The sequence below is a fragment of the Thamnophis sirtalis genome, unplaced genomic scaffold (assembly GCF_051295495.1).
Source record: "Thamnophis sirtalis isolate CommonGarterSnake01/CBP01778 unplaced genomic scaffold, rThaSir2_p1.2 scaffold_7, whole genome shotgun sequence".
In the NCBI taxonomy this organism is placed as follows: domain Eukaryota; kingdom Metazoa; phylum Chordata; class Lepidosauria; order Squamata; family Natricidae; genus Thamnophis; species Thamnophis sirtalis.
In genome coordinates, this window is record NW_028261387.1 from 23,291,021 (window position 1) to 23,315,813 (window position 24,793).

The 24,793-nt window shown below is 33.9% G+C and overlaps 1 protein-coding gene across 8 annotated transcripts in view; it reads right to left on the reverse strand.

Annotated features, from left to right (window-relative positions):
- Window positions 1–3,555: 3,555 nt before the first annotated feature.
- Window positions 3,556–24,793, reverse strand: part of LRRC7 (leucine rich repeat containing 7) — a 227,964-nt gene continuing 206,726 nt past the window's right edge. For 2 of the 8 annotated variants that reach the window (XM_087719484.1, XM_087719483.1), the window contains exons 16-21: window positions 24,640–24,789; window positions 21,148–21,264; window positions 18,991–19,206; window positions 18,272–18,364; window positions 16,799–16,873; window positions 3,562–3,925 (exon numbers count right to left, since the gene is read on the reverse strand). In XM_087719484.1, the coding sequence (XP_087575610.1) occupies window positions 3,818–3,925; window positions 16,799–16,873; window positions 18,272–18,364; window positions 18,991–19,206; window positions 21,148–21,264; window positions 24,640–24,789 (759 nt within the window). In that variant the 3' untranslated portion in view covers window positions 3,562–3,817. Of the gene's footprint in view, window positions 3,926–7,922; window positions 10,500–10,589; window positions 10,648–12,878; window positions 13,086–16,798; window positions 16,874–18,271; window positions 18,365–18,990; window positions 19,207–21,147; window positions 21,265–24,639; window positions 24,790–24,793 lie in introns of those variants that run through there. The other 6 variants (XR_015697250.1, XM_087719479.1, XM_087719478.1 and 3 more) reach the window with 6 other exon arrangements.

The following is a 24,793-nucleotide window of genomic DNA, read 5'->3' on the forward strand; positions in this document are numbered from 1 at the left end:
TACTTACAAGGCGATGTTTAAAAATTTATTGTACCTCCTAAAATGATTCCGTATGGCATCTTATTAACTAGATTGCTTTTTACATTACTTTCTATAAATAGCCCTGGGAAAAAAATCCGTAAGAAGGGTTCTGAGAGCGAAAGCTTTCTAAGATCGGTCTGTAGAGGGTCTGTTATAGGCAAATTGGCCTAGCTGCAGGTGCTGATGCAAATCCATTTGCTCTCCATACAGCAAAGTCCTATTTCTCCAGTATGTATGTGTGTGTGTCTCTCTCTCTATGCTCTGCTGAATGGAAGCCAAAAAACCAGAGTTATCTGTCTCTCCTGGTTCTTTAATCACGCTTTAAGGCATGTTTGGGCAGAGCGCCTTTGTATATAGTCAGGGTTGGCTAGCACAACTGTCACCATGGAAACAAATGCAGCAAAACCCAATTTGAATGAGAAGTAGGAGCTGAACGGAGCAGTTCAGCTTCAGTTTCTGCTTTGGAATTCATAGGAGCCTTTAAAAAGCCTTGCCAAAGATGACAGATTACTTGTTTGGAAATGGGAAGGAAGATTTTAGCTATATAGTCTCTGCTCTGTGTTTTTCAGAACTGTCTAAAGATCATAATGGTATTAGTGACACACGTGCAGTCCTTCACAAATTGAATAAATGTTATATATTGTGTGGAGCACTATAGTTTGTTTATCACTGCCTTTCATTCAGTAACTCAGCAGGGCACAACAACCCTGTTAAGTGGGTTGGGCTGAGAATGACTGTCTGAATGTCACCCAATCTGCTTGCACGATTAAGGGTAGGCTTGAATCTGGGTCTTCTGGTGCAGGTCTAACAGCTTAAGATCACACATTATTCCTTATCCGAAGCTCTGTAAATTTAAGGGGATGGGAAGAGAGAAAGATTTCCATACTTAACTTTTCTTCCCAATTAAACTCCCTTTTCTGACATGGATGTTTAACAGAAATCAGCTGGATGTGATGTACTTTGGCAGAAGACATCTGCCATTGTCCTCAGGTGTGTTTCTTAGTCTACCAAACTCTGCATCCCCTAACTGGATGGTTGCAAGATGGGAACTTCCAGCTAGCTATAGTCGGCTTCAGAAGGGACTACTAGGACGTGATGGAATGTAATAGTAGAGAAAACATGAATTGGCTTTATACTTGCACTGACTCTGAGAAGAAGCAAGGAATAACATTTTCTTAATGATTCCATGCCCTTCGAAAAGGAAGACTCCTTAAAGGTCGCTAAATAACAAACATTATTCTGTTGGGGAAAAGCTGTCCATGTATGGCAATTAAGCCAGTACTTGACTTGGAAATGCTGCACTCAGTGCTTTATGGCGCCATTTAAAAAAACAACAAAGAAAGGATGATCAAAACAACCAATGCTAATTAGGAGATGCATCAGACTGCACTTTTCCAAACTATATGTTGCCAAGGTGCAATTGTGCTTTTAAGAAGAAGTGTAGTGTAATACAAATCACAATGCTGATTTTGATACATTAATTTATATTGGCATTTTAGAGAAAAAGCAATGCAGTCCCATTTTCCTTATTGATGTCATAATCTAATGAAATCTATATGATTTCTGACTGGTTGAGATGATTTCAGTAATTAAGAGGAAAAGAAGGGCTATTTTTTAAAAGAATAGCAAAACAAAATCATGGCTAAAATGGCTAAAATGTAAAAGCAAAGGATTTTTGCATTCCTGCAAAGCATTTTTTCCCTTTAAAATTTGGCAGAGCTCTAATTTATATTGTGAATTATTTAAATGTTTTTTTATCACTAGGAAGATAGAATATTAATTTTGTACAAGGTTTTTATAAAGGGTTAGGGGGAAAGTATTAATAAACATCAACTTGTTACATAATTAATTTTCTATTCAGTTTGAGATAACCAGTTATTTTTGTTAGGAATGAATAATTCCAAACCAAGGCCTCTTGTTTAAATCATAAATTATCTTTGGAATCAAAGAAATTTCCTTTTCACGCATAACCTGGAGTAATATTTTTGAACAATAAAGTTAAATCTCACCTACTGTAGACAAGCACTAATTTTTAAAACAACTAAACATTGCCATTAGTCTACAGAATATTTTATGGATTAATCTGTAAATTTCTATTTACCATGTCCTCAGTTCTAAGTCAAACTGGAAGCACATAGCAAAATTCATATCCTCCCCCCCAAATATTATCCTCCCCCCAAGTATTATTAAAGCCATCCCTTTATTTGTACATTGTGCTAATGTGCACATTATGAGATATCTTTCCTGTTTAACAAATTTTTGGTATTGACATTTTTCTGCACAGTTTTTTACACCAATTTTCCAGCAGGTGGACTAATTTGACTCTAGAAACAATGTACAAAGTTGGTAATGCAAATGATCATCTAATAGTTTGGAGTTCAGGATCACAAAGAGAATAATACTATTTCCCTTAGTAAGTTGGTTGCTTATTACAGACAAAGCAGAGACATTGTCCATAGAAGCATGGTATTCAAAATTCATGAAACAGCTTACTGTATGGTCACACACAAATTGAGAAAAAATGAAAGTTTTCTTGATCTTCTCTCTCCTTATTCAGAAAAGTATCGGACTCTTGGGCTGATCAATCTATGACAAATTATTTAACTCCCAAATTCCAAAGTTGGGCTTGTTTTCAAAGTCCTTTGGCATGGTAAAGATTGGATGTATGGTAGCGCATTTATGCATTTGTGAAATTTTTATCTCACGGCAATCAAAAGACTCTTGGCAGTTTTCAGATGCCTGACATTTGAGTTACAAGAATATTCAATTATATACGTACTTTCTTAGACTATGTGAGGGACAACAAAATACTTGTATTCCTTTTCTTTCCTATCACTGTATTCAGAATTGTAACAATCTAAGCCTGTCCATATCTGAATGTTCTGGTAACTCAAAGTAACATTTCATTCATCTGGTGATGGTGGACTACAATCCTTGGAAACTTACACCAGTTTGTCTAATTTAGTGTCTTCTAAATATATAGCCCAAACTGCCAGCATAAATAGATGTTGGGATGCCTGGAGCTTATGGAAGTTGTAGTCCAAATCAACTGCAAGCCATTAACCAGGTTGATACAACATTCAGTATCTACTTTTACTGTTACTATTTTTGTGATTTATATTCTAAACTTCTTTGAGGTAAATCCTGGAAAAGAATATATTGTGAGCAGAGCAAAGCCTGGTTTTGCTCATTAGACTCCCATTAGCCTCCCAAATAAATTCAAGGTTATTTTAAATTGGATATTGCACTCTTAAAAGATATATATGTATTTACATTGTAAAAAAAGGGAAAAAATGAAAAAGCTAATAGGTCTGCAGTGCAACTCTAGACCTATTTCTACAGAAGTGAATCCCATTAAGTTCAATTCTCATGTTACTGAATATAGAACTACTAAAATATTCTTTATAAATAATTTATATCTTATGTGAGATAGAAATATTTTATGGGAATTATAATTTTATATAATTTTCTTTTTAAAAACATAAACAATTGTGAGGCAGTAATTTTGATGGAGACTAAGATTTGTAAAGAACTTGTGTGTGTTTCTGTGTCCTGAAATAAAGACATCTAGAAACAATTAAAAAGAATATTTTAAAAATAAGCTGGTACCAATGCATAGCCAGAGACTTACAAAGAAAAATAATACATAGTCAGTTGGAAGTTATATTTATATAGTTATTTTTCCCCAGGGTAATCATTACTAACATATAATATTATACATTTGGCACTATATTTGCCATTGGTCCAGCAATTGGCAAAAAATGTTAGGCATATTTTATTATTTATAAAAAAATATTTAGACAGTGAGCTCACGTTGAATAACTAGGTCTACTGTATTCTGGAAACTCTTCAGCAGTAATACAGCTTTTTCATGTTCCATATGTACAAAACTGTGTCCATTTGCCTGCAACAGACAAAATAGAAAAAAGTAAGTGTTTTAGAATTTAGTAACATGCGGCATATAGTTTAAAGATCAACCACTATCCCATGATATGGTATAATTTAGAAAAGCAATGCCGTAGTAGTGTTTCTCACTTTAAGATGTGAGGACTTTAATTCCCAGAATTCCCCAGCCAGCATCATTATAATGACATGCTGTGAAATTTGTAGAGATGTTTGAACCTCAATAGAGGTTCAAATAGAGTAGTATTTGGTTTGTCTAAGTAATTTGCTCAGTTTAGAGAAGTCATTCCCAGCATTGTACCCTCCATGTCCTTCTAGAATTCCCATCATCATGCTCAGTAGCTCATACTGAATTCTCTATAAAAATGTCAGATGAGGATGAGCAGCGAGGTAGCTATGCATGCATTGGTCTTGTTAAAAAAAAAAGTAATTTGCTGCTCAGAATGCTTTGCGCGCAAGAGATTTACCCTCCCTTATTAATTAAGCAAATACCCCGAGAGGATCTTGAGACTGCTGAAACAATTTAAAAGTCCTAAATAGATTGGTCATGGACATAAATTGAATTGGAATATTTGCAGGATGTCCTGAGTAGCTCCCAATTCTTTAAAAAAATAATTATTTTATTTTATAAATAAAATATAATAAATGAACAACAGGCCCTACTGCACAATCTGGTATTTGCTTCATTGTACAAGCAATCAAGTACCAGTCTCAGGCATTTCTGTCTAACAAACAAGCTCTTAAGCAAACTTTCTTTCTGACTTTATACATACATATATACATACATATAGTATATGTATGCGTGTGCATGTGTGTGTATGCATGTATGTATGTATGTATATATGTATGTGTATATCATATATATCAAATATAATATCTATATAACATGTATCTATTAATTATGTACTCATTTACCTATTATCTACCCTAACCCTATAACTATCTATCTAATCGATATTATCAATTATCTCAAGTTCTAAAGAATAAAGCTGCCTTAAGCACAACCCTAATTTTAATATAATATACAATCTGGAAGGTATTAGAACATGACAAAGGTCACTATCTTCATCATGTTTTCCCCACAGTTGTTTCCAAATTCCACCAAGAAAACAGGGAGAATCAGCAGAACAACAAAAGTTGATACTGGTCTTCCATAAAACTACATTCAGTTAAATAATCCTAGGAATTTCCCACACTGAACTCCAACAGCTGCGCCACAAAACCATTTCTACCTATTATTCGAGGTTGGAAAGATTTTAAATTTAGCACAACTTCTAAATCAACGATGTCTTTATGGCTATTTAGGAACAGATTAAGCCAGGTCACAGAGTTAAATTTGTGAACCAATTGCTTACAACAGCTGTGTCATAATCCAAATAGCTTTTATATCAGACCAACATTTCATATACAACAAGCAGAATCCTATCAAATACTCAGTGTTAATGGAAAGAAGAAATCTGCACTAAGAAGTTTCCCCACCCCAACTGTATAACTTGAATTAATGAATCTCACTAATAGAGATTTGGGATAATAAGGATATGCTTAATATTTCTATTTATAGTATTGTGATGTCCTATGGCTGTATCAACTATTAAAACCATTTGTGGAATATGGAATTTATTTCTGAAAGCATCACTAACCTTAATTTACTCCAGACTACTCTTAACACTTGGATTTTATTAGATTAGCATCTACATGCAAAGGTTAGCATTTTTATTTGAGCGTTCTAACATATGTGTAATTGAAGCAGTCCGATCATATTAATTGCATAATTGCTCATTTGAATAAAGAATAAAGAGTTTTATGCCTTATGCTTGGGTCAATCTCAACTATTTCTAATAATCATTTCAATCCCATGTTTTGGGATTCAAGTTTTATTTTTTAATTTATTATTGTGCATGTTGTAGTTCAGGAATTTTATTTATATATACAGTTTCTGCTCCTAAGCTTTGGTTTAGTAATAGTTTGGAAAATAATAGCATAAGCTAGGTGTAATTGCTGCAGTATGGTGGCTATTATGGAGTTTTTAGTTTGTATGTTCCCAATTCTCTTCAACTTGTCCCACACATCCCATTTATATACTCTCTTGTGGTTTGAACAAACCACTTTTTGTTTCCAAAATTGTGCATTCAAATACTGACGGAAGCAAACTATACTGTAGTTGATCAGTTTGATGGCATGACAATTTATAGTTTGTACAAATGTATGAGGAAAAGAAATAAATGCAAAGGGAGGAGGAAATAAATAAATGCAAAATCCATTTAAGGAAAAAGTGTTTTTCATTGGAATAATTATTTTCTTTAGTTCAGGTTTGAGCACCATGCCCAGGTAGAAAAAATGTGAGAAAATTGTAATAATATCTCAGGTATCGAGTGTGTTAAGACAATCTACATAATGTCTGGTTGTTGGGATAGACATTATTATATTGGCTTGCAAAGCAGATGTTAGAGCTCCTAACATGAGCATGCTTGAAATAAAATTACATGTGGCAAGAAGACTATAGCTGATATAGCTGTTAGTATGATTTTATCATTGGCAAAGGTATAATTTAAGGCTGATAACCTAAAACTTTCTCTTATTTGGAGTGTTATGTGAAAATTGTGGCTGTTCAAAGCCATAGTATGAAATGAATAGGTTTGAATAATGGGATGATTTGCATATGTATGGAGTTGAAAACTGATTGCTGAATGTGATAAGAACAGTATATGATGAAACAATGTGTGACTTAATGCAATGATTAATAAGTGGTTCAACATAGAATATGACAAGAATAAAACAATGTCCAATAGATTGTTTGATTTATTTTTGAGTAAATTTATAAAGTGTCTTTTGTTTGTTTGGGACATGGATGTATATATACTTTGACTACAAGATAATACTTGCTTCAAAGAACCTAACCTTTACAGCATTTGCAATAGCAATAGCACTTAGACTTATATACCATTTTACAGTGCTTTACAGCTCTCTCTAAGCGGTTTACAGAGTCAGAATATTGCCCCAAACGATTTGGGTCTTCATTTTACCCACCTCGGAAGAATGGAAGGCCGAGTCAACCTTGAACCTGGTGAGATCCAAACTGCAGCCAGCCATCAGTCAACAAAAGTAGCCTGCAGTACTGCACTCTAACCACTACACCACTAACGCTTATTTGTTAGACTGTTTTGCAATGAGTATGGATAAGAAATCAAGGTAGTCATGTTTGACACTGGCATTGGAGGAAATGATTGCAAGTAACATGTGCATTGTGAAAAATTAAAGCAAATAGCTAAATTTGTGTATCCTGGAAGAATGTTTACTAAAGTTGGGAAGATGCTAGACTTGTAAATGATGGTAAATGATATGCTTGTTTAGTGAAATGAATGTTTGTCAAAGGAAATAAATGTTGTGGGGAAGTGGGTATTGGATATACAATGGGAATGCGTTATTTCAGAACTTTATTTGGAAAATAAGAAAAAATAGAATTAAGTAAAACTAAGTGCTGAATCAATGTGGATTGAATACAGGAAAGAATTATCAACACAAAAATATGTAGAGAGAGTTGGGTATATAGAAAGACTGAATTAGGATGTAATATTAAATTGCAAAAGAAATACATGAAGGAATAGTGGTGTATTGAGAAGAGGATTGAATGGAGTTGATGAGGTTCTCAAAGAAAGAGAAGACTTTTCTAAAGTAGAAAAATCAGACTACTCATAAAGTTTAAATAGAATAAATGAATAGTGTATAGTGAATGGTATTGACCAAAACTAGATTAAGCTGCTTACTGTTCTTTTTCTGCACTTTGCCTAATTCTCCTTAATCCAACTCCTTCCCTCCCTCCCTCCTTCCCTCCCTCCTTCCCTCCCTCCCTTCCTTCTCTCCCTCCCTTCCTTCTCTCCCTCCCTCCCTCCCTCCCTTTTGTGTTTTCAACATGGGCAATTTGAAAATGGGCAATATGACCAAACATTATCTATACAATAGGCAAAATTTAAAAAGAAATATAACAATGTGGTCTTGGGTTCTTTTATTCAAATTCTCAATCCTTCTTTGATGAGTTTATTTGAGTTTGATGCAATATACAAGCTCTCACTACTCTCACATAAAATCTATAACTATACACAGAAACATCCATCCTATTTCACTAATGACCCTTTAAATAGATAATGACTGTGTTTGCTTCAGAAACTTTTATGCTCTTTACCATTTTTATTTATTTATATCAAATCTATATGGCCAGCAATCTCATAAAGGCAACAATGTAATAACAAGTAACAAAATATAATTATTAGATTACTATTTTTAATTGCACAGATTGATAGAGAAGTTTATCTTAGCAACCAATAATAGCTAATAAAACTTATTGAAAAAACTAAGAGGACCAAATTTTATTAACATGTATGTTAGGTGGGAAGCTATCAAATTCCAGACTAATTGAGGAAATAAAATAGATGGCAAAAAACTTCCAGTACTTCCATACTGTGAGGAAAATAAATATGGACATGACCATTATTGGGAATCTACTTTATAAGGTGTATATTTAAATTTATAAATTTATATTCTATAGATTTATAGAAATTATAATACATTAAAATTCTTACAGATACACTGAGATGTGTTTTCATTCTATTTGCAGGTAGCTGATACCTTGCATCACCCAGACATTTTAGCTTTAAGTTTCATTGTTTATAAAAATTTGCTACTGATGGGGAACTCAGCTCAGAATAAAATAGCTATAGCTTAGAGAGTTTGGCTCATTATTTAAAAATGTTTCTTAATGTCTGGTTTATATCTTGAAATTAATATTGTTAGAATTGATATGCTAACCCTGCATTAAAATATACTGTTAGGAATTAATAAAAATTATATTCTATGACGTGAACAATTTGTTCTCTTTTTTGATATGTTTCAAATAAACATATCTACCTTTTAAATGTGAATATTGGTCTGAACTACTAATTTCCAGTTACTTGGGTGAATTTGAAGAAATAATTTCTCACATAGTTAGAGTGTTTTTCCTAGTATAGTTGAACAGTAATTATTATTTTCTAATGCCTAACTGATTGTGTGTGCATACCACGTGTATGGGAATATTGGATACCCAGTATCAAATAGTAATATATGCACTGTCAAATAAGTAAACCTATTGCTTTTATATAACAGAGAAGGAAGTGAGAAGTGTAATAATAAATAGAGAGTCCACACACAAAAGATTTTTTTTAATTAAGTTAAATGTTGCTTTAACAAACAGCAAGAAAATAATTTAAGAGAAAGAGTACAAATTCCAGACAGATAAAAGACATTCAACAAAGCCTTGAATTTCATGTGCAAAACCTTAGAGGAATATTTCTGGCAGCCAGGTTTACGCTGGCCTCTATTTAGGTTTTTTTTTTAATATAAAGGCTGATGGTCCATCCTGTTGTAGTAAGTAGCCTTAAATGCAAAATGTCTGTCTATAAGTCCCTTTCTCGTTTCCTGATGGCCTAAATTTGATTTCCCAGCTAAGAATCAAAAACCTCTAATTTAGGTCACAGTTCATCTATTTACTCCAGAGTAATCTTATTTTTTAAAATGGGAAAATAACATTTTAAAATGTTTTAATTGGAAATGAGCAAAACTATTCTTTTTTAAAATTCTATTTGATTTGATTGTGATGCAGTGCAAAGGTCCGATCACATTTTCTATCCAAGGCATTTAATCAAAGGATCAGTATGTGATTCCTAAACATGCAGCATGGATAAACTGACACATGGTATATTGGTTGATTTACTTTACCGTAAGCAAGCTTTCGGCCTTCCTTCTTTTACAGCTTTCCCCTGAATCTTAGAGGCAAGTGACTACAAAGACTGCTGGAAAGTCTGAGGATGCATGAGGAATCTCTGCTATGATAGCACATGCTCCCAGATGGTGACACAAATGGAAGCAGGGGAAAAAAGATCATTTGGGGCAAAAAAATTATAAATGGTAAGTCTCTCAAAAGCTTAGAAACAGAAGATAAATTAGAATTACAGTAAACTTCAGAATGTGAGGATGGGAAATATGCAACCAAGACAAACAGATCTGCTTGGTTCCATCCTGCAGTGATACCACTTCACTTCAAATTCACGATTGTCATGGACATTTATAATTTTTAATGGCAACATGTTTTGCTAAAGTGCAAGATGAAAATTTAAATGGAGGTATAATACTGATCCGACAGATCATATATGATCTCCTTCAAACATAAACCTACACCATTGTCTTTAATAAGAATTGCATGCTGGTTGTCTGAGTAACGGATCCTTGTATACCGCATAATCCACTTCCCTAAGATTAATTCTTGAGAATATGTTGACTTGAAAAAACAATTATTTCTATTATGGGAGTTATTCCCTCATTTGTCTTTTGTTTGTTTGTCTTAAACAGAAGGTAGTCTTTGTAATGAAAAACGTCCTCAGTTGGTAAGTTCGATTTAATGCATGAGGCAGGCAAAACAATGTATAGGCAAACTTTAAGCTTCCTTAACTGAAGTGTGTTGATGATGCTTTGGAGTGGATTGGCTTAGACACAAACAAGTGGGATTTAAGAAAAATCCAATCCTTCTTGTGTATTCGGGCCATCTGTAATAAGAACAAATATATTTCAGAACCTCAGAGCTAATTTTGTTTGACAGCAATTCTTATTAGGTTGGAAATCATTGCTGAACTTACCATGTAACCACCCCAGGTTTGTTGGCCACAAGTCAGGGTAATAACCAGTTTCTGAAATCTGAAAAAGGAAAGTATTGTGGCTGTGGTTTGGCTACTTTGCCACCGCCCAATTTATTGATAACTGGTACTTAAACAAAAGCAGTTTCTAATGAAAGCCTGAAACATAATCGATAGGCTAGGGAGAATCTCTCACACCTCACAACACAATGTGCTTTTAAGATGGGATAATTTCTGTTTTGCCCACTTACACTCTGGATAAAGGGGATGCGAATTACCACAGTGAAAATGGAATGCATTCGAGGCCCAATTACTGTACATGGTTTCCAGACCTGTTTTTTTTGTTTTTTTCTCAAATATACACAAGAAATAAAGGACTAGGGAAAGGTTCACAGCTCACACATCTCAAGGGCATAAAGGGAGCCAAATTTCACCTCTTGAATCCTTTCTGGAGTCCTGTGTCTGAGCTCTTTTCTCCTGTTTGAACCTATTCTTGATGTAGGGAATCAGATGAAAGCATTTTCCTTTAGGGGACTAATTACAGTAAGTAGTTGATACCCTTATCTCATTTTATTTAGGACTAGGCAAATTTAGACTGGAAGAGTGTTAGGGTTACTACTACAACACATATTAATTAAGTAGTCCCCAGGAAGTCATATATCTGTATATAACTACATTAGTAATAGTAATTATGTAAATCTTGCTATATTTGTCTTAGAAAAGTGTAAGTAGAAACATTCCACAAAAGTTTATAGTTCCAGTAAGATTACATTTAAAACTAACAATTTGCCATATCGTTTCAAAAATTGTAAACAATAATAAAATAAGATTTTATTAGTGTGTATTTCTGGAACTCTCTGAGCCATTTTGCATGAAAGGTTTACTGAGAAGAGTAAATGTTCATGTTGAAATGACTCTTAGTGGGCTAATTCATTGTGTGAACTGGACCTAAAGGATGATTTATTATAATTTTAGCATAAAGAAAAACTTATTTTCATGCATATTTATCAAATGTATTTTTCAGTTATAAAGTGCATGTATGAATGATCCATTATAGATGATAATCCTTGATTTACAACTATGATGATTCCAAGTAACGACAGTCTCAGAAAAAAATGACATGTGACCCATCCGTGATATTGAGACCATCCCACTATACCATGATCACATGACCACAATCCAGCAGCTTGACAACCAGCTTGCATTTACAGCATCACATGACCATGATTTGCAATCTTCCCAGCCGGCTTCCAAGCCAATTGGAACAAGCAAAGTCAATTGGGGAAGCTGGATTCACTGAATGACCACAGTAATTTACTTAATATCTGTGGTGATTAACTTAATAACTGCAGTAATGATGGTCATAAAATCAAGTTTGGTCATATGATGACTCTTAACAACTGCATTGCTTAGTGACTGAAAGTCTCAAATATAGTTGTAAGTCAAGGACTATCTGTAACAACTACTGATTGAACTATCATTTCATGACAATTCAAACATTCCAGGGTAAATGTATGAACTATTAATTATCAGATTTAGATTTAAATATGATTATTCTCCTTAATTATTCTTATGTAACAAAATATATTAGGAACAATAATTAAATAACTATAAAAGGTATTTTAAAGCATGCGGAATGTGTTGCCCATAAATGAAGTAAAATGCTCTGGCCCTGCTTTGTTTGAAGAGTCCATGCCAATTGCACCCCAGGCCTTTCACTCTGCAGCATTTGCACAAGAGAGCAAAGGACCAATTTCTATATTTATTTTGGGAAAAAGTCAATAAGAGATTCTATGTCAATTCTTTATCACTGTGTCTTCTAAATGGATAAATGTACCACCAAAAAGAACCTTTCTCTTCTTCTTTCAATCTGACAAAACAGAACCCTGAGCAAAGACTCACCTGAAGCTTTCAGCATTCAGAAAAGGCCTTCCACTCTGCAAGGTTGACAATAATTCAACATTTGACCTACTCACGCAGTAGGCAGGACATGCTATTGGAAACCCTTCTTCTCTTTCCTGGGCCCTGCCTGATTCGACATCCTTTACCTGGGTTGTTTTTTTAGTGGAAGTTAGGTCTATTAGCCAAAATCCATTAATTGATAGATTTCAGCAGCAATCATTAGTTGTGTTTCTGACAAGGGAGCACACATACTTTTTTAAAGACCACTCACTCATACAACTCACATATTGCTCAGTTAGCAAAGAAAAGCTCTAACAATGACTTAACCATATCAGAAATGAGCATGGAAACCAAGCCTAAAGTATTAAAAAAAATAAAGCAAAGCCAAACCTGAAGACCCAATGTGATGGGAAGAAGAGAGTGTACAAGTTGGCAGTCATTTTCAATCTAGAATTCCTCTAGTCACGTTCAAGAAGGAATTGCAAATGTCTAACATTATCTGCAAAAGGACCCTTGATATTTTAAAATGGGTTAAATTTACTTGGTGGCAGAATTCACTATGATTTAGGTCTTAACTGAATGCCATCAGTACGGCTCCTGAAAAACATATAATGAAAATTCATGCCGAGTATGCTCTTTTCAGAACAGTTTCTTTCAAGCTGTAAGCAACTAATAGTTCAAGATATGCTAACATGGAGATAGTTTTACCATGGATGCTTTATACGGGTCTTTATGTGTTGTGACAGGATAGTAATTAAATAAATAAATAGACTTAAGAAATTATATTATTTCCATAATTATCTTATCTATGGTAAGTTGTTGACATAATATCAATTTCCCAACATTATAATTAGATTCCTTTGAGCTGTCATGAGTGAATATTTATTTTCAATCTATTGTCTAGTTTGTTTGTTTTTAAAATGGCAGGGTGTTACACTTAGAGAGAAATACGGTAAAGATGTTTTTCTGAATCTGCAGGAAACATGTTCTCTTTATACCTCTCTCAATGTAATGGTGACAAAACATATAAGCAAAGAGAACATACATCTATTGTGATGACGCTGTAGGTAAAAATAAAATAGCCCTTTGTTTTGCATCGCCTCATAACTGTGGCTAAGTAACTAACAAATTGCCTTTCCATCACCACCATTCAAATGCTCTGTGGAACAATAAGATCTTAATTGCCTTCCTAAAGGCAAAGCGATTAGTGGCATTCTGTTTCCTTAGGACCTCAGGTTCCACTCTGCTCACTTTTCATGCAATGCAAACCCTTGGCATATCCTCTCAGAAAAGTATGCACAAGGTGGGCTGAATCTTGTCAAGGAAGATGATCCTGTAAATACCCAGGAACCAAATTATGGAGAGTTTTAACATTGACAATTAGCACTTTGAGGTGGACCTAGGGGCAATTAAAATAGCAATGTACCAATACTATCATTAGTGTTAAGGTAGAGGAGAGAGAGTATGGACTTGAGGGACTGGAGGAAGAATCACTGCCAAGGTAATCATCAAGTAATCAAAATCCCCAAGTCTGGCCTAGAATTCTAATGCATGTAAACTCACAAGCCCCTCCCTACTTCACACAAGGGTAAAGGAAGAGAGGGGAGAGGTGCACTCAGATTTGCAAGGACCTATTACTGTAACTTTAAAATAAAAGTAATATTGATCTTCATGACTTTGGTTTCCTAGTCTGGTCTATCTTGAATGGCTAACCATTACATTGTTAAATCTGCTAAATCACCCAGTTAGCAAATAAACAGACAGTACAAGTATTAGATTCTAAGTCACCTTAAAAAGGCAATCCAATATTAAGTGGCTGCTGTGGTCTAACTATGAGGTGATTAGGACATCAGTCACTATTGTCCTGGCCTCGTAGTCCAAAAAGACCAATAATTGGTACACTAGCCAAAACTGGGTGAAGAAACTTCTGGCCAGGGCCTCCACCTCCTGCTCTAGCAAGAGCCACAAGGCCAGGAGAATCTTCAAATCAAAGACCTACTTTCTTAGTGAGAGACCACATGCACAGTCAAAGTTAGATCGAGCTAGACCAAACATGAACAAACAGTAACTTCTTCTTGCAAAGTTTTGATCCATCTGTCCTTCACAGACTGGTCGTCTCCATTTTATAACTAAAATTGTATCTATCTTTAGTTTGGATTAAAGTAGATATACAAAGAATGCAAGAAATCCTATAGCCTAACACAAGGGAAGAAATAGAAGAGTAGAAAAACCTAAACTACCAACTTCTTCCCCTTTCTGAAACCCCTTAATTTTCCCTTTACCTATACATTCTGGCCTCTTCCACATATATGCTTACATATGTATACTTACCAACATATCTACTACTGTATTCTAGATCCACTCTAGTAGTAATTGAGGGGCCAATTTCACAAAATGCCTCTTTACCTAAGCTTAACATGTATTACTACATGACAATGCTGCTAATATTAAAATAACTTAGACAAGTGTAGAAAATAAGTTTTGAGGTTTTTATGGTTTATTTCTATTATGAATTCGTATCTCATATTTATTAAAATTGATTTATGTATTTATTTTTCTCTGTAGATGCCAACATAGGACACTGCTCCAATAACTGGGAAAGGGAATGAATGAGACAAAGAGAAGGAAAAGAAGGATTCAAAGAGTGATTGCATTTGAATAATAAAAAAGGGAATGAGTGTGTAGGATATATGATAAGCATGTTTAAAAAGCAAGTGCAACAGAAGCTTAGTTTTGTTATTCCCTTAAAATATGTTTCCACTGACAAAGAGACATGCCACATATAAAAGTGAACCAGATCCATACCAATAACCATAAATGTGTAGATATAAGATCAGTGACTTAGATTGAGTATATTTTCTGTGAAACATCTTGGTAGAGTAGATCCCAAAACTTATCCTATAGAAATCTGCTTATCTATCAGCATTTTCAATAAAATGATTAGCTTTTTGTTCCACTCCATCAAAGTTGCAGTTGGTGATCATCATAAGCCACAGTCGCCTTGCTAGTACACTACAAATTTGAATATTCTACTGTCTGACTGTAGCTCACATTACTTGAGCAAGTACTCTTAAATCCAACAGTTGATTTGCTGTGCTGTTAGTATGCTGACTTGGAAAGAAATCTTATTGATTTATTTGGTAGTTAAGCTTAAACATGCATGCTTTGGAAATAATGACTAATTGGCTTAAATAAAAGCGCATTAATTTAGCAAGCATGTCGAACAGCTATGCAGCTCAATACACAAAAGACAATTCTTTTACATTTATTAGTTGAAAATTTGTAAATGGTGGAAGATTATAGAATCCTAATTTGGAAATGTTTTTGAATTAATTGCTTATTTACTGCAAAATGCTTAAAAGGCGTAATAATTTTCAACAATTTCCTGGGACAGGTTTTATGAGATGATACAATCAGATTAAGAAATGTTCACACTGAAGTTCTTTTCTGATATAAAATACAGAATGGCACTATAACTTTGACATTGAAATAAAATTGCATGGCAGTGGTGTTCGTTTATTGTGCAAATCCTTGAGGAACTGACATAGGACTGTGTTGGCAAGCATAAAATCACAGACTGGGTGTGCGCTTAAATGTCTTGTGAGATGGTTATTGACACAGAGAACATCTTGAGTGCAGGCTGGACTTCTACAGTTTAATGAGGAATAGACTCAATCCGGAAACTGGACAAGATTTTTTTCTTTCGTTTTATAAAAAATTACTTATTCAAACTCTTCAGTGCTGTGATATTGAAGAACAAATAAACAATAAATTAAAAATAGGCAAAAATATTTAACAAAGGGGGAAATTCTCAGGTTTTTTTTTTTTGTTAACATTGAATTTCATTATTACAGCATACAGGGTAAATCAAATCCATTCCTAAACATTGTTTGGTTTGTGTGGTGGTGGTGTAAATACTGCTTTTTAAAAAGAAGTTATACGTAGGTGTCTCTTCAGCCAGCTTCACATTCAGGAATAAAATACCAAGTTCTATAAGTAAATAATATACGTCTTAGGTAAATATTGGGCAAACTTCATATTAATATTGACTATTTTTATTCAGAACATACTATCTACTTCAAAAACCTGCTTCTGCCTTCTTTCATACTTAGCCAACAACAAATCCATTGTCTATTTGTGAGAGTAGCAATTCTGTGCAGCTTGTCAGCACTTTAGCACTTGAATCTTAGTCTCAGACCATTTGAAACTTATTTTGGGCAGGCAGAGAAATGTGGAATATGACAGCATGCAGATGAGCAAGGATATCTGCATAAAATCTATGCTTTCATTAAATAACAGTTCTCATTTACCTGAATAATCTTATCACCAGGCTGAAGCAGGTTTGATGCAGGTCCATCAGGCTGAACCCTAGTAACAAAGATACCCTACAAATCAAAAGCAACAGAGATTAGACAACTAAGAGCTTTAAAGATGTTCTTCGGTTATATATGTTAATCTATAATTTTATTGGATTGGAAGCCACAACCACTGAAACTTTCATACATATCAGAGGTGGGTTCCTACCAGTTCGCACCAGTTCGATAGAACCGGTTCGTCAAATCTACTGAACTGGTTAGAAGAGGTTCCACCAGTGGACCCGGAAAGCAGGCCACACCTACAGAAGTGGTTTCAAAATTTTTTGAAACCCACCACTGGTCCTTGGATATGATTATTCTACACTATCATGCTCATATTTATAAAACTCAGTGCTTCTGTGAAAGGTAAGGATGACTACTGCGTTTGTGGTGCAATCAGAACATTGCATGTGTTGAAGTTGTTTTAACGCAAACCAAAGATGCCTTTTTAAAAACAAGTTTACATCATATTCTTATGCATGCCAGTGCTGTGTGTGAGGTAATTTAAGGTGGTTCTGACAAGTGTCGTTGGCATCTTCATATCCGGTCACATGGGTGGCAAGCCACTCCCATCTGGTCACATGGGCAGCAAGCCACTCCCACAAAGGAGGCCACACCCACAGAGTAGGTTCAAACAATTTTTGAAACCCACCACTGATACATATGTATGTTTTCTGTGTTGAGATATCTTTGTCAGTCTCTCACAAAAAGAAACATAGATTTATATCCTATTAGCAGTTGCTATATTGTCCTGAATAGTATATTTTGCTATTAAAATGAAACAGTATGAACAAAAAATGTTTAAATATTAAATTGTATTCTTGAATTAACATGTGGAAGAAACAGAATTTCAGATCATATCTATTGAATGTACTGTAGGAGATGACCAGGTTGAGCCTGAGGTAGACATCAAATGCACCATCAGTCTAAAGTCCCTTCATGCCTACAAGAAAGCTAAGTTCAGTCTGCCTTGAATTCCACTGACTCTTATCTACTGCCTATTTGTTCTGACCATTAGCAGGTCAGATTCTTGTAGACAGCATAACCTTGCAATAAACCTTTATATTCTTTGAACTGCCTGGACTTCCGGATTTTCCTGTGTTTGACATGTACAATGTTACTAAAGAAGTAAGAAAAGGGAGCTTTCCATTTGTTTAAATTCTGCTATTGGATAAATACAAGCATTTGTCTTTATATAATGTTACAGATGCATCAAAAAGAAGTTAATGCATCCATACTGTACTTAATTGAATAAAATACAATAAAGAATCAAGCACATTTGGGAAGAAAAGATGTGAAATTATTAAAAACAGATTAACCATAAAGAAATTGCAGTTAATTACTTCACCCAAGGATTGTATGTTTCAAATTCCAAATATCCTATTAAGGATTAAAAGCTATTGCATTTTTGAAAATGTAATATATTACCTTATCAGAAGGTTTGAATGGATTTCCTTGGCCACTTATTCCTCCACTGATACTAAATCCAAGTCCTGGATTCTTCTCTATTCTTACACAAAACTATATATAAAAGATACAGAGTTATGCTGTATTCTTGCATTATTATTTCGATAATAAATATAAGTGCTCCATTTATTATTGTGTTGTAATTACTGTTATTTTAGTAAGACTGATTTTGGTGACTTTTATTCATTATTTCAGAAAATATTATTCCTAGAGTACCTGCTCCTAGGCCTTTCTCTTTTGAAGTTCAGCAATTTACAGAAAAAAAATATCTTCTGAACTAGAAGGAGTCATGGTTTGAACGATTTACTTTGGAACATGAAAAACCCTATCAGAATTGCAAATTCTAGGTTTCTGAAGGAGTTTTGCCCATTCCTCTCAGAAACTGTGCTTGCAGGGTGTTCAGTGCTAACCTTGAATTTCTTAAAATTAGAAAGTTGATTGATTCACACATGGAACTAGATATAATTCAGGGGGGGGGGGATTTGCTTGTATGCTGATGAGCTGAAAAAAAAGAACAAATTTATAACCCAATCGTAAGTTTCTTGTTAAAGAAAGTTAGACAAAGGTTGCTTTCCCAATCAGATTTTTGGTGTGAAACCACTGCAGTGTGATATATCACGTTGACCTTCCCTCAAAATCTTTTAACAATTCTTTTACCCGCATGATATTCTGCAATATACCTGTTCTGGATAACCATCCATACTCCTCTGTCCTTTAGTTTGAATGACACACCTCCCTGCTTGTGGTGCCCGAGAGCTCTGAGATGGGATCTGTATTGGCAACGGTGGCTGATACTGCTGGATTGTTACTTTGTTCATGTTGCCCTCATATGGCTGCTCTCGACTACGATGCTGTAGACTTTGTGACCCCATCAGAGTCTGAATATGGCTACCTGCCTGTGTATAATATAAATCCGTTAGGCCAGTAATGTATATAATCACAAAAAGCAATACATAAAATTTTATATTAATACAAACCTTATCTTAGACTTCAAAGATCAAATGTTAACTCTAGTTGCAAATAACTATAATTAAAAATAGTGTCATGCATTTTATTCATTTAATTTTTTTCCCACTACACTGCTGTTTTTACTTATGTAATGTGCTCATTTCCCCCCCAAGAAAACTGATAGTTTTACCATTGTCCCATGTAAATATTAGTGTGATATCATATAACTGTGACTTGCAATTTCATGTCAGCTTCCCTGTTAATGGCTGTGAAAACCATAAATGGCGATCACTTGACTGTGGGATGCTGTGTCTATTGTAAATGTAACCATTGTAAATGTGCACCAGCTGCCAAGCGCCTGAATTGTGTTAAATGCTTGCGGTGTTGCTGAAAGTTGAAAGACCAGTCATAAACCTACTTTTGGGAGGCATTCTAACTTTGGACAGACACTGAATTAGCAGTTGCTAAACAAGGACTACCTGCATATCACACATATCAATAAAATTAGGATCATCTTAGCTTTCATGAATTATTTCATGCAATATTCATATATGGTGCAACAAGTCTGGAAACCAGGATTTTATAAAGATAATTCATAATACATAAAAGTATTATTACGAAATTCTGATTTTAAGCAAACTTGAAGTACCATATATGAATAATGTAAATTCTGAAAGATATTTGGCTTACATTTGAATTACTAGGAATTTTAATTTGTTTTGAGTGTGCATTCTAAATTTAACTTTAAAAAAAGATTTTGAAGTCGTATATTTCAAATTTTTAGCTAGTAAAGCAGAAATAAGTTACTCTAGGTCAAATGCAATGAAAAGAGATAAGCTCTGCTAATATTGCATGCTCAAAAAACTCTCAACTGAGAGTGATAGATAATAATGTTTAAATTCATTTTCTCATCTGTTTAGTAATTTGTTTTGCAAATCTTTAATTTAGATATCCTGAGAGAATCTAGTGCATAAATGATATAAAGTCTTTTTCCCCCAGAAAAACAAAGTGAAATAGTCAAATTGAAAGAATATCTTCTATTGTTTCCACTGATCTTATTTATATTGTCTGTATTCTCTTACTAACCTCTATGTGCAAACTTGCACTGTTTAATTTACAACACTATTGTCAAATAGTATAACGAATACTGTAATGTAAGTTGAATAAATTGTCCCCTGGGACTAATACATTGATAAACAGCATAAATAAAAATGCGAGTAATCATGCTTATGATTGGTTTTTAAATTAGAAAAGGATGAAACAAATTGTGCGCTTTCTTTCCACATCCCTTTCTTTAAATATACTTTCTCATTTCACATCAGTACACAGGAATATGTATTAGATTAGGCAAGACGCATCATCCTCATTATCTTTTTCTCAAAGTCATTCCTTGAAAGCAGGAAATGGAAACTTACCTTTCTCCTATCATTGTTGCCTTGCAACTTTTATTTGGAAATATGCTATTCCTAATTATGGAGGTGACATGACTAGTCCTTGACAGATAACGTCTTTACATTCTTTACATTCAAGAGTACAATTTATCCAATGTTAAGTTAGCTATCGTATTGTGTTGTGGTAACAAATTCTACAGATTCAGCTTAGTGTGGCTATTGTATCAGGATTATGATTAATGTTAAAAACTTTAATTTGAACTCATTCACTATGTTGAATTCTAGTTTCAAACCATTGCTAAGATTGAATTAATGTAAGTGACAATATAATATTTAACCATGTTTAAATCCAACTGAAAAATGTGCAGTGGAGAAAGCTCATGACACTATGGTTAGTTCCTAGATTTTCATTTATAAATTTGAGATCACTGGGAAGTATCAGATTTAGTTTTATACATGTATATTATTTCAGCATGCATTGTTTATGATATATGTTACCTTTTTAGCAACAGTTTCTGGTGGTACATCTCGCCTTCCAAGTGGATATGGATTCCATTGGTTGCCAGAAATATCTTCCTGTCCATTGTCTAAAATGCTGCTTTGTTGTGATGGGGTCTATTTTTAAAATATTGATACATTACTTAGTCAGAGTAATGCAAGCACCTCTGTTTGATTTACTTACAGTTACTTTATAACTGTAACTGTTATACATATCTTGCAGCATACAATACATATCTTGCAGTATAGTAAATATGCACACACATAAATATCAATTTATACATACGTACTTAGATACATATATTAAAAATGATATACTTTTCTAGGTTGCTAAAAATTGGATAAAGACCTTAATAGACTTCCAAAGAATATGTAGAAGTTTCCAATATCAGAATATTACCATTGTTTAAATATGGTTAAAGTAAAAGGCTTGGTTTCGATTTCTAAATACTTAATAACAAGCATTCATACTATCCAAATGGAAGAAAAATGATCAATTCTTTCTCCCATCCAAAATTTAATGTTAGAATGGAACTATAGTTATTTCAAGCTGCTCCGTGTCGCTATATCAGTGTGATTGGTGGCAGATAAATAATGAATGAATGAATGAATAGGTAAATAAGGATTGTACAGGTAGTCCTCAACCTATGATAACAACTGAACCCAAAATTTCTGTTGCTAAGTGAGACATTTATTAAGTTAGTTTTGCCCGATTTCATGACCTTTCTTGCCTCAATTGTTAAATAAATCACCACAGTTGATAAGTTAGTAACCTGATTGTAAAGTGAATCTGACTTCCCCATTAACTTTGCTTGTCAGAAGGTCGCAAAAAGGGATCACATGACCTTGGGACACAACAATGGCTATAAATATGAATCAGTTGACAAGCTTCTGAATTTTGGGGATGTTGTAAAAACAGACCCAAATCACTTTTTTTAGTGCCGTTGTAACTTTGGTCACTAAATAGACTGTTTTAAGACGAGGACTACCATAGCAATATAATCTTTGTGGTCCCATAGTAACTTTTATGTTATAAATATGAAAGGGCTGGTTTAAATAGAGAAAGAATTAAGAAAAGAGATTATATGACATCCATCATGATAGGTGAATCATTTCTGTATTTAAAGATTGAGTTACTAATTTTAGATGCATCAAGGAAACAACCCTCTTGTGGACGTGAACGTTGTTACTGTAATATGGTATAATGTTTCTAATGTTCAGAAAATAAAAGCATTTGGAAGCAGATATACAGGTCTATATGAAAACATAAAATTCATAATAATAAAATAATCATAGGAAGAATAATCATATACTCCTGATTAGAGACATAATAAAAGAACTGAATGAACATTATCAGACTCAAACTTTTTTTTTGCAGGAAAATTTTACATATCAGAAAAAAAGTGGCTTAGGTAGAAATTGCAAACCAAATGAGCCTTGAAAAGATACAACTGCTTTAGTTTGAAAATTTTGTAATGCTTTTTCTGAATTTCTTGTACAGCCCTTTTTTCCCTAACTTTAATGAATCTTTAATAAATGAATGAATTTTCATTAGAGAGTTTTACATGGAGACTTGATAGCCATTTTATTAAGTGAACCTTTTAATCAAGGAATGTCCAATTCACAGGAAGATCAACAGATGACTGAAATTAATGATTAAACTACTCATAGTATTACCAAAACATCTTATTATGCATATTTTGATTGCTTGTAAAGAAGCAATCACATGCTTTTTAATAACACACTCATTTCCTTTCTTTGGTTATAAATATTCTTGGTATTATCAGCCTTAGTTGATCAAAGCAAATAAATATGCACATATTTTATACTTTAAAGGTGGGAGACAGGAATCATAAATGTATTTAAGTCAAATCCTGCAAAGATTTTAGTAAATTTCTAATCCAAAGGAAATCCTTACTTTAGAACAGGGGTGCCAAACTCACATCATCAGGGTGGCATCACGTGACATATTGGGACTCCCTCCCCTTTGCTAAACCGGGCATGACCATGGCCAGTGTGACGCATCCAGCCCATGGGCCGGGAGTTTGACAGTCCTGATCTAGAACATTTCACTGTATGTTTGGGAACAAGCCTTAAGCAACACAGTCTGGCATGAATCCAGTGTCTGTATTTAAAGGAATAGCTACATCCAATTTCATTTTAAGTGGGTAAACAAGAGCTTGCAATGAGATAGAAGTATTCTATTTATACTCCATTCTTACACGACATAGTCTTAAGTTAAAATTTGATTAATATTTTCCATTAATAGGAGAGAATCATATTAAGATATTAGAATTACATTACATGAAAACTACACAAAATAGTTAAATTTAAGGAAAAATTCATTAGTTCTTCCAATTTCAAGTTAGCAATGCAAAATCAGCTCAATGATAAAAAAAAGAATATGTATCAATGGGGAAAATCAAAGTGTTATAATTATTTCAATGCCAGGACCCACTAGCTTATTTCAGTGATGTCCAACACCTTTTTATACACTGAGAAAAAACATATACCTGCTCACAACAAGATGGTTCTTTAAAAATAAGAAGAAAAGAAATCAAATGAAAGTAAATTATTAATGTTGCTAATTCTAAAAAGCACGAAGATAGGGCTCAATATCATAAGTATATGCAGAAATGCAAAGTGGATAAGAGTCAAAATGTGCATTGCAATATCATGATGCAAGTCCCATTACTTGCGTAATTGTGTTCAGTGTCATGACACAGGTACAAAAGAATACTGTATTCTTTAATTCATATCCTCTTTTCAGAACATCTTTTGCCCATTTGTGTGTACTCAAATGAGTTAAAAATATTTTGAATCTTATAATATATTTTGGAATACCACTTACACAATCAGGAGCCTATTTCTTTCCAAGAAACTGACTGGATGAATTTGAACTTCATTCAGAACTTTCTGTAAAATGTTGTGGGATATATTTCATCTGAATTTTTAAATACACGTGGGGTTAGATACAACATATAGCTAACTCTACAACAGTTTACATACAGAAACACACAAATACAGTAAAAGATGTGAGCAGGACATACATTTGACATTTCTCTTGAGTTAAAGTTATAAGCTAGACTTAATCAGGAATGTAGTATCTATAGATTCTGATTCCTGAAATGCTATCTTAAATTAAATGAATTTGTAATGAACTTTTGGTAGTAACATTAGGCAGCTGAATGGTATTAACACCCCTGACATCTCTAAACATTGACAACATGAAACGTAACTCTTAGATCTTTCTGGTTAACATATGGAGTTCTGTACATCAGTCTGCAAGAGAAGAGCAGAAAGCAGCATGACTGAGATGTGGTGAGCCAAATTACTTGGAGAAGCAGAGAGGTCACATGGGCAAATTAACTTTGCTTTTTGGGTCGCTTTTAGGCCACAAGCATGAATAATAGAAACGAGCTAAAAAGAGAGAGGGGTATGGAGAAGTATTTATTATGTGACTTTGATATATGCAAGCTATCTCATACTTACTTTCGGTAGAGGTAGCTCTTGATGCATTTGATTTTCAAATTTAGATTTAGTCTGCAAGTTTAATGTCATGCTTCTGCCCGCATGCATTGCTGACAAACCTCCAGAGCGCAGCATGCCAAGGTTAACAGTGTTGTGTTTATAAGCAGCAGTCTGA